The 11269-nt window shown below is 42.0% G+C and overlaps 1 protein-coding gene across 1 annotated transcript in view; it reads left to right on the forward strand.

The window, feature by feature from the left end:
- HHIPL2 (HHIP like 2) overlaps window positions 1–10972 on the forward strand; it is a 74674-nt gene extending 63702 nt beyond the window's left edge. The window contains exons 8-9 of the mRNA XM_040351412.1: window positions 5937–6019; window positions 9566–10972. Coding sequence (XP_040207346.1) covers window positions 5937–6019; window positions 9566–10500 — 1018 coding nt within the window. The 3' untranslated portion in view covers window positions 10501–10972. The remainder of the gene's footprint in view (window positions 1–5936; window positions 6020–9565) is intronic.
- Window positions 10973–11269: the final 297 nt, after the last annotated feature.

Raw genomic sequence — 11269 nt, forward strand, 5'->3', positions numbered from 1 at the left:
CCACAGAGAGAGGTCACCAGGTGTCCTCATCAAAATTTTGCTATGGGGCTTCATGAACTGTAGTTACACCGCTTTTGAAAAAAAAACAAAAAAAAAAAAACAAAGCTTGCACTTTTAGTCTGTTGAGCTAGCTTATGTTAACCACAAACTTTTTGATAGATAGCTATAGATAGGTAATATTGGCAATAACGGTGGCCCTTAGAGGAGATGGTCCCCATTAAGACCTCAGAATGGAATTTACAGCACATGACACATGATGGGCATTATATGGCTACCTACTCCCCACTCAGATCTGCATCTGGCAGAGGAAAGGCACCAACTTTCTTTGTGCCTTTGAGTTGTCATGTGACCAACTGCTGAAAGCCGCAAAAGAAACCGATGCTGGAAAATGTATAAAAGTGTGTTCCAAACAACCATGTCATTTAGAAGCACCCATGTTTCACTATTCCCATTAACCACTGTTACACCATGGCACCTAGTTCATGGCAAACTTTATTTAGCTTACAGTTAGGCCAGTTCTAGATAGATAGGTAGATAGATAGATAGAAGCTTCTGAATTGAGAGACGGACAGAGAGAAGGTGCCTTGTGGATGTTGGGCCCTTTTAGGGTTCCTGTAAGAATAATTTTGAATTAGGCTCAACATAGCTCAGTGATTATATAAAAAACAATTCCGCGCCAAAAAAATATTTATATATATTATTAAACAATAATTTGGGTGCCCATGTAAAGGTCCCAAACACACAATGTGTGCTAAGCTGCTCCCATAGAAAGTGATGAAGTGTATGTGACTTCTATCTGATGCGTGCTAGAAAGTGTACTGGGGGCGCTATGGAGTAATATGTAATTACACAACTTATCCTATAATATGCAACAACAATACTATAAATATACGAAACTTACGTCGGCGGCGGAACATGGTCACGTGTACTATGTCCTACGTCACTTCCCGATCGTCTGGATAGTGTCAGCAGCTGGTGGAACGCACGCTGCCACGGAGGTGGGAGAGCCAGTGTTTTTTTATCAAAGCTTGCAGCCCTAGTGCCAGGAGAAGGGCACTTTTTATGTGAGTAGCCAATTGGCTGGTGTTTTTATTCCATTTTAATAAAATAGCGTTGCACTATGGCAGCTCTATTTCATGTTCTAAAATCTCAACATTCTGAGGGTGAGGTATCGTACATGCTCCAGTCGATTTATATCTCTGCAGGCATTATCCTGCTCAAGCGCATCTGACCGTCTTTTTCATTAAAGAGGTCAACCAGGTCTGGTAAGCACAATTTACTACTTGTGCACATTGGGTGTCGTACTAATTATCCAGGTGGTGAAAGATCAACTAAGTTTGCACGACCGAAGATGGTTTTTGTATCACAGCAAGAAATATATCTAGAGGATATTCGAGCATTGATGTTGTATCTTTGTTTGCACCAATGGGACTTTATTATTTACTATTGATTTATTGATTGATTTATCACGTACAACAGGACACATTTTTATTAATTTACTTGTTGTTGCATATTATAGGATACGTTGTGTAATTACATATTACTCCATAGCGCCCTCAGTACACTTTCTAGCATAGCTCAGTGATTACAAAGCACACTGTAACTCATCCCACCTGTTCCTTGTATATTAAAGCAGTATAAATATCCAGTACATCTATAATGGAATATAAGTGCCTGCTGGACCATATCTGTCCTATTTCTGCTTTCTGATAGTTTCCTCTTGTTGAGAAATGTACACATGTTCTCCATTGGAGGTACACATTACAGCCATAACGGCCTGCTTCCTTTGAAGGGTTCATTATCTTGCATACATACTTCCTTTCTGTGTCCGTGTTTTCAATTAACAGTCAAGGCTGTACACACCACTTTTATGTAAATACAGCAGGGTTGATGAAGATGCAGGGCAGGGTTGGTTTTAGATGATATGGGGCCCTGGGTAGAGTCATACTGGAGCCACTTTAGCTGAACATGGCAGGCTTTCCAACATGACCCAGTTCATAAGGTGCCGAATGTTCCACTCCCATGCATCTTTCTACACTTAATTTTTTTTATAAAGTGACAGTATTGCAAGAAATTGTATTTCAACGAAAATCTTTCCATAAGAATATATGGACATCTATTGTGCTTTACTGAGACTGCTGCTGGGTGCTGACATCTTGGACGTGATGTCAGCAGCCCCAACGTGCTGAAAAATGTCATTCAAGTGACAAGCTATAGTAATTCCCCGCGCCAATGCTGATAGCTGTTACCCAACCTATGTTAACCATACCTTACCCAGGGGCCACTTAATTAGGGGGCCGATGAAACTGTTCTACTTTAGAGGGTTTATAAAGAATGGTGCAAATGATGGAGAGATTTCTAGAGCCTGGCTAAATCAGTCAGTTATAAGAAAAGCATACACTAGTGCTAAACAGACTCCCAGAGAAATCATTTTGAAGGAGAAGAAACAACAATCTAAAAATAAAAAAGTGAAGAGGGACGTTCAGTCTACCATCTTCTTTACCTATTATAGTTTAGAATGTGAGAAAATAAAACTACCGTATATACTCGAGTATAAGCCGAGTTTTTCAGCACATTTTTTGTGTGCTGAAAATGCCCCCCTCGGCTTATACTTGAGTCACCTTTTTGCGCCTGATCTCCCAGACTTTGGAGACCTGGTACTGGCCGGCTACACATGTAGCCCCACTCTTCCTCTAAAAGTGTGCAAAGTTTGTTGTCCGGGAGACCTACGGCCGGGGAGCGCCAATTTTTCAAAGCCGGGCACCCCTTTCATAGACTCCCATGTTAAACGGTAATTTCTCCGGTGAATTTGGGGACCCAGTACCGGCCGGTCGTAGGTCTCCTGGTCCCGGTACTTGGCACACATGTAGCCCTATTTCTCCTCTACAAGTGTGCAAAGTTTTTTGTTTGGGGAACCTACGGCTGGGGAGCACCGATTTTTCAAAGCTGGGCACCCCTTCCATAGACTCCCATGTTAAACGTCAGTCTAGTCATGGACACAGTGAGGCATGGGCACTGAGGCATGGGCACAGTGAGGCATGGGCACAGTGAGGCACGGACACAGTGAGGCATGCACATGGACACAGTGAGGCAAAGTGAGGCACAGTGAGGCATGCACATGGACACCCTAGGCTTATACTCGAGTCAATACGTTTTCCCATTTATTTTTTTGTGGTAAAATTAGGTGCCTCGGCTTATATTCAGGTCGGCTTATACTCGAGTATATATGGTAATTGGTTTCAGGTATTTACCATTTTTAAATGGTGACAAGGGTGAAGCAGGTATTATAGGGGTTCATTTTGTAGCTAGGAGGGAACCTACCATTATAAATGTTATATCCTAGTTTATTTCTTTCTAAAACCAATGCAGGCACATGGTTGAGCAAGACAAGCATGTACAAATGAGGTCATGGTCGTTGTTCGAGTTGTGATCCACACACAGTTAGGTCATATAACAATAGTTACCTTATATGACCAAGTCTTGCATGACTTGTAAGCAATTTGCAGGTAGAACAAGACGGCTGTGTGAACGACTTAGAGACCATCTTTCTAACATCAGAACTAACAAAAAAAATGAATGTAGTAAGACATTGTGTGGATTGCCATAATCAAGATTTGCCGTTCTTTAGAGTACAAATAATAAAGTGGATCATCCCACACTTAGGCAATGCGCTGGCAGGAGAGAAAAAAATCTCCTGCAAGCAGCATCTTTGGAGCGGTGAGAGGAGCGGTATGTATACCGCTCCTATACCGCTCCTTCCCATTTAAAACAATGGGAAACCATGGTAATACCGCCCGCAATGCGCCTCTGCAGAACAAACAGCCAAGCATGGAAGCAGACAAACACTCAAACAATTTAATGCTGCTAGGCTTAAACAGACAAATGTGCTTGTATACAGTTTTTTATCAATTTTTAGGCATTTTGTTAAGGCCGCACCCCTGAAGAAGCCTCAAGGCACCCTGTTATAAAAAGGCTGACCTAATGTATGGATTTACATATATTTGAAGTTTTATTTCATATGGCTAAATACATCACTTTAGACAGGCTAAAGCACACTGGGCCAGATTCTCGTACTTTTCCCGCGGCCATAGCGTAAGCCATTTACACTACGACGCCCCAACTTACTGGAGCAAGTGCCATATTCCTCAAGCACTTGCTCCGTAGTTTGTGGAGGCGTAGTGTAAAAGGCCCGGCGTATCCCCGCGTATATCAAAGGGGGCGGCTTATATTTCAATTAAGCGCGCCCCCGTTCCGATCGAACTGCACATGCGCCGGGCTAAAAATAGCCCAGTGCGCATGCTCCAGTTCTCGGCGGAAAACGTCAATGACGCCGACGTGTGCGTCATTGACGTAAAGTCGTATTCAAGAACGACTTACGAAAACTACGTACCCGACGGGAAAAGACGACGCGGACCCGACGCCGTACTTAACATGGCATACGTGGGACTGGCGTAAGGTTACCCCTCATATAGCAGGGGTAACCTTACGCTTACGCAAACGACGTAAGCGACGGTTACGCGACGCAATTTCGTTCAGGAATCGGTGTATCAGGCTCATTTGCATAAACAAATGAGACCTGAACGTAAACGCCACCTAGCGGCCGGCGGCGAATTACATTTAAGATCCGACAGTGTAAGTGACTTACACCTGTCGGATCTGAGATACTGAGATACTCCGTCGTAACTCTTCTGAGAATATGGCCCACTGTGCTTATTCCTTTAAGAAATACTTTGGCCCAGATTCTCAAAGGAGTTACGCCGGCGTATCTCCAGATATGCCGTCGTAACTCTGAGTTGGAGGCGTCGTATCTATGCGCCTGATTCTTAGAATCAGTTACGCATAGATTTGTCTTAGATTCGACTGGCGTAAGTCTCTTACACCGTCGTATCTAAGTTGCATATTTACGCTGGCCGCTAGGTGGCGCTTCCGTCGATTTACACGTTGAATATGGTAATGAGCTAGATACGCCGATTCTCAAACGTACGTGCGCCCGGCGCCTTTTTTTACGTCGTTTACGTAAGGCTTTTTTGAGCGTAAAGTTACCCCTCCTCTATGAGGCGTACCAATGTTAGGTATGGATGTCGGAACAGCATCAAATTTTTCACGTTTTACGTCGTTTGCGTAAGTCGTCCGTGAATGGGGCTGTGCGTAAGTTACGTTCACGTCGAAAGCATTGAGTCTTTGCGGCGTAATTTGGAGCATGCGCACTGAGATACGTCCACGGACGGCGCATGCGCCGTTCGTTAAAAGCGTCAATTACGTGGGGTCACGATTAATTTCCATAAAACACGCCCACCACTTCCACATACGGGAATACGGGACCTGCCGCTCTAAGTTACGGCGGCGTAGTGTATCTGAGATGCGCTATGCCCGCCTAAAGATAGGCGAATCTACGTGAATCTGGGCCATTGTTCTTAACTGGTTCAACCCAATATGTGTATATATGGAATCCTCTGTCTGGTTCCCCCACCTCTATATCTAAGCTAGTGTAGGTGAAACATGTGGGAAGTGGGTGCTGGGGTGAGGACTGATTTTTTGGCCCATTCACATTTTTGAATTGATTCCAACTATATAGGCAGTGCAAAATCCAGGTTATCCCAATGGGCATAGTTCATGCCATTGCAGTATAGTACAGTGCAGTGAAAAAAGTACAGCAAGCAAAAACATGTAAAACAAGTGCAAATGCATGTAACCACGCTAAATGGAATATAGAGCAGCCCAAAGAAGAATGAAGTGACCCGAAAAGGAAATGTAAGTAGACAAATGCCTAGGAAAAAGGCAATGCAAATTCACCCTGAATGGCCGTGAATTGACTTGGTCAATTTATTAAGCCAATTATTTATTTCTTGTGAATTTGGCAACATGAGCTCCAAATAGAGCCATGTTTGCTGGGAACAATTCCACTTTCTACCTGTATAACTTTATTTTATTTTCAGGAGAGCGCCCCCTGGGAAGTGTAACTATAATCCTACTCCAGTAAGGACCAGAAGCAAAGTCATCCCATTTGTTGCACAAGAAAGTAAGTAGATATACCCATTTCTGTTATCCATATAGCCTATTTTCACGAGCTGGTTAATCCACTTTGAGTAATAAACTTTTTTTTTAATGGGCCCCCTGCAGGTTTATGCACCACTTAATGGCACAATATGACAAACTTACCTTTCAAAGGGAGTATTTTAACACTGATCTGTCACTGAGCACTTATATTACATGTTCCAGCTCCTGCACCCTCCTCTTCCGACCCCCCCCCCCCCTGCCTGTGACAGCGGGCAGAGGATCCTCTCCCTGCACCCGCTGTCAGAATTTAAAAACAGTACGTGTCATTTGTTAAAAGACTTCTGTGAATAAATGAGCTACAATTAACATCGGCCTCTGTGGCCAACAGCTTGAAGTTCTCAATGAACTGCAAGGGCGCTGGTTAGCACTCTCATTTTTTGATTCTTCCTGCCTTTAAGTAACTGTCTGCCTGTATCAGAAGTCTGGGCAGACAGTATACTTAGAGTCTGCAGGATCCAGGCATTGCACCCACAATCTGCTGATCGCAGGTGCAAAGCAATACAGACTGCAGAATTAAAAAAATAATAAATGCACATTTTGTTACCTGCAATTATTTTTGTAAAAGGTGAACTTGACCTTTAAATTCATTACAGGCCTGCGCATAATTCGTCCACAAATTTGCAGAAAATAAGCATTATAACACCCTCTTTTATGTCCTTTTTTCATATATAGACACCATCAAAAACAAAGGGCCAGATCCACAGAGAGAGTACGCCGGCGTATCTACTGATACTCCGGCGTACTTTCAAATTTCCTGTGTCGTATCTTTAGTTTGAATCCTCAAACCAAGATACAACGGCATCTGGGCACGGCTTCGTACGCCTTTGGATCGTAGATGCAATACTCCGGCGTCCGCTGGGTGGAGTTCGCGTCTTTTCTGCCTCGGGTATGCTAATTATCTATTTCCGACGATCCACGAACGTACGCGCGGCCGTCGCATTCTCTTACGTCGTCTCTAGTCAGCTTTTTCCGGCGTATAGTTAAAGCTGGTATTTTGTGGCGTATAGATAGACTTGCCATGTTAAGTATGGCCGTCGTTCCCGCGTAAAAATTTGATTTTTTTTTTTTTTGCGTAAGTCGTCCGTGAATAGGGATGGACGTAATTCACGTCTAAGTTAAAAAAATGACGTTGTTGCGACGTCATTTAGCGCAATGCATGGCGGGAAATTTCAAAAAGGAGAATGAGCAGTTCATTGGGCGTGGGGACGCACTTCATTTAAATGAATCACGCCCCCTAATCGCCGATTTGAATTCCGCCGCCAAAGATACACTACGCCGCCGTAACTTACGGCGCAAATTCGTTGTGGATTTGAAACAAAGCAAAGTAAGTTACGGCGGCGTAGCGTATCTTAGATACGCTGCGCCGGTGCCGATCTATGTGGATCTGGCCCAAAATCTTTATTTTTTTGCTCTGAAAAGGGACTGTTCCCAAAACATGATGTTTTTTTATGGTTAGTGTACATTCCACAGTTTTCATACCTGTTTCATTTCATGAATCTATATTTCCATAATTATCCAGAATCTGGTAATATTTTTGAGATATGAGGCTGAAGAATTTGGATTCACAAATGTCCTTTATTAATTTTAAATTCATTTTATCAAGCACCCTTCCTGTTTGGAGGGTAGATAATTCAGTTCTCATTCAATGTATTAGAGGTTTTGCTATTTATCCATGTTCCTGCTCACACACATTATCATAAAATTAATTGTGTCATGCCCATATGTACATCTGTTCCTCCTCAATAGGCAGAAAAGTGAGTCATCACATGTATACTGATGCATTTCATCATAACTGCAGACTTTCAAAGAGGAGCACTGGTTTTCATGACATATATACATTCTGTGTGCAAGATGTTGTGCTGATGCCCCCCTCGGGGGATGGGCCATGACAACTTGCACTCACAATATGCCCTCGATCTTCTGGGCTGATATGAAGACATCTTGTGACAAGGAAGAGATTGCTGGGGACAGCACTGTAGAGCAGGTGAAATTTGGTGCCATATCTGCTATTTTATTTTTACAAGTGCTGCAAAGGAGCCTTTTTTTGGAAACAAAAATAAAATGACAAGCATTAAGTTGTGTATCAGACAGTACAGTGTTTTTTTTAATAATAATAAAATAATGATAATAACAAAAGTTAAAAAATTTGAAAAAAATCAAACATTGTATAAAATAAAACCCCTTTATGTCCCTTGAAAAACATAAAATGATCTAGGTAGGAATATTACTCACAGAGTTATTGTCACATAACCCAGAAACTTAGGACATATTTATAAATCAGTGAATCATATATTCACCAAACATTCACTGTAGATAAATCTTCCTGGTATATGCATTTTAAATGAAAGTGATTCACTGGTGGTGAATGTTCGGTGAAAGTTCCATTCACCCCTTTATAAATACGGCCCATGCTGTTGCTTATTTTGGCTTCAATGTCTAAGGGGTCAATAAAACACTGGTCCAAAAATTCCAATTAACCACTTAACAAACGCCGCACGACGATATACGTTGGCAGAATGGCACGGCTGGGCAGATCGATGTACCGGCACGTCGTTTACATCTACCTAGCCTTGGGTCGTGGGCGCGCGCCCTCAGCGCGCGCCCGCGACCCGGTCCGAAGCTCCGGGACCGCGAGACCCGATCGCCACTGGGGACCCGCGATCGGTCCCTGGAACTGAAGAACGGGGAGAGCTGCGTGTAAACACGGCTTCCCCGTGCTTCACTGTGGCGGCTGCATCGATCGTGTCATCCCCTTTATAGGGAGACACAATCGATGACGTCACTCCTACAGCCACACCCCCCTACAGTTGTAAACACACACTAGGTGAAACATAACCCCTTCAGCGCCCCCTGTGGTTAACTCCCAAACTGCAACTGTCATTTTCACAATAAACAATGCAATTTAAATGCATTTTTTGCTGTGAAAATGACAATGGTCCCAAAAATGTGTAAAAATTGTCCGAAGTGTCCGCCATAATGTCGCAGTCACGAAAAAAATCTCTGATCGCCGCCATTAGTAGTAAAAAAAAAAAAATTAATAAAAATGCAATAAAACTATCCCCTATTTTGTAAACGCTATAAATTTTGCGCAAACCAACCGATAAACGCTTATTGTGATTTTTTTTTTACCAAAAATAGGTAGAAGAATACGTATCGGCCTAAACTCAGGAATTTTTTTTTTTTTTTATATATATTTCTGGGGGATATTTATTATAGAAAAAAGTAAAAAATATTGCATTTTTTTCAAAACTGTCCCTATATTTTTGTTTATAGCGCAAAAAATAAAAACTGCAGAGGTGATCAAATACCACCAAAAGAAAGCTCTATTTGTGGGAAAAAAAGGACGCCAATTTTGTTTGGTAGCCACATCGCACGACCGCGCAATTGTCTGTTAAAGCGACGCAGTGCCGAATCGCAAAACCTGGCCTGGGCATTTAGCTGCCTAAAGGTCTGGGGCTTAAGTGGTTAACATGTAACATGGATTATATGGTTTTCTATTTTGTTCCAGGGACCGCTCTTGAAATTCTTAATGAAGAAATTAGAACACAGCAGAAACCAGTCAAACAGGCCCCCAGGCCCCCCAGGCCTCCACGTACAACTAAACCTCCAGTCAAATTGACAACTACTAAGAAGCCTTTAACAATGACAACTGTGTTACCTACTGAGCTAACAAAGGCACCTACAGAATCCACTGACATAGAGTATGATCCATCTGAAAGGAAAAATATTTCAACTGTCATTACTGGTGTTCCGACAACTGTAGCACCCAACGAGAGAACAAAGGCACCTACAGAACCTGTTGTAACAGAGTGTGACCCAACTGAAAAGACAAATATTTCAACTTTCATTACCACCCAAACCCCATTGACGACACTGATAAGGTCTACAAAAGTCACCATCACTGCAACATCCCCAATCAAAGATAAAAAGAAGCAGGTTAAGCCAAGTGTTAAACAGCCTACACCTACCAAAAGCATGAAAAAGCCGACAAAGAATATTCTTAAAAAAACATCACCAACTAAACTTTCAACAAAGCCAACCAAGGCCAGTGTACGTAAAATTACACCTACTAAACTGAGACCTACCAAGAGACCAACAAAGGACAAACTCAAAAAAACACCACCAACGAAACATCCAAAGAAGTCAACTAAAGTTCAGGCCACCAAAGCTTCCCTTATTGAAAGTACCATAAAGAACCCAATTGGAACAGAACATACAAAAATGACTAATAGGACAAATTTCAAAATGCTTGTGACCACTAAGGTGCCAAAGAGGCCAACTTCGACTAAACCTCCAAAAACAAAAACAAAAGACAAAAAATCTAAACATCCAAAGGTTGTTTTCAACAACAATGGCAAAAAATCAGGGAAATCTAAAGATTTAAAAGATAAGACCAGACACCACAAGAAGAAGAAACCCAGATTAGAGCCTTCAGAAACATGACATTTTCTTTGAGAAGAAAGGCAAATAAACAAAACTCAGATACAGAAGTTAACAAAAAAGACTGAATCCGCCCAGCACTTACCTTTATTTACTTAAGGCAGAACGCAGAAATCCCAAGATAAAAAATGAATAGTCCATTAAAAGATAAAATACGAACACAATATTTTTCTGTACTATTCACTCCAATCCAGACATTTTACCTTCAGCACTTTTATTCTGCTGCTGAATGTCCTCAGTTTGATGGCCAGCATCATTCATCCCACTTCCTCAGTGCCCAGGTCATCCTGCCCACCTGCCTGTTAAACTGGCTTATTGTGCTGCTTCTTCCTCTCACACTCCTGCCCTGCTTTACAGGGACTACAAGATGCTGATACCAGATCAAGTTTCAGCATTTACACTGCTTCTATTTAACCACTTAAGGACCGGACCAATATGCTGCTAAATGACCCAAGGGGTTTTTACAATTCGGCACTGCGTCGCTTTAACAGATAATTGCGCAGTCGTGCAACGTGGCTCCCAAACAAAATTGGCATCCTTTTTTCCCCACAAATAGAGATTTCTTTTGGTGGTATTTGATCACCTCTACGGTTTTTATTTTTTGCGCTATAAACAAAAATAGAGCGACAATTTTGAAAATTTTTTTTTTTACTTTTTGCTATAATAAATATCCCCCAAAAACATATATAACATTTTTTTTCCTCAGTTTAGGCCGATACGTATTCTTCTACCTATTTTTGGTAAAAAAATCGCAATAAGCGTTTATCGATTG

Source organism: Rana temporaria, chromosome 4 (genome assembly GCF_905171775.1).
Source record: "Rana temporaria chromosome 4, aRanTem1.1, whole genome shotgun sequence".
Taxonomy (NCBI): Eukaryota; Metazoa; Chordata; class Amphibia; order Anura; family Ranidae; genus Rana; species Rana temporaria.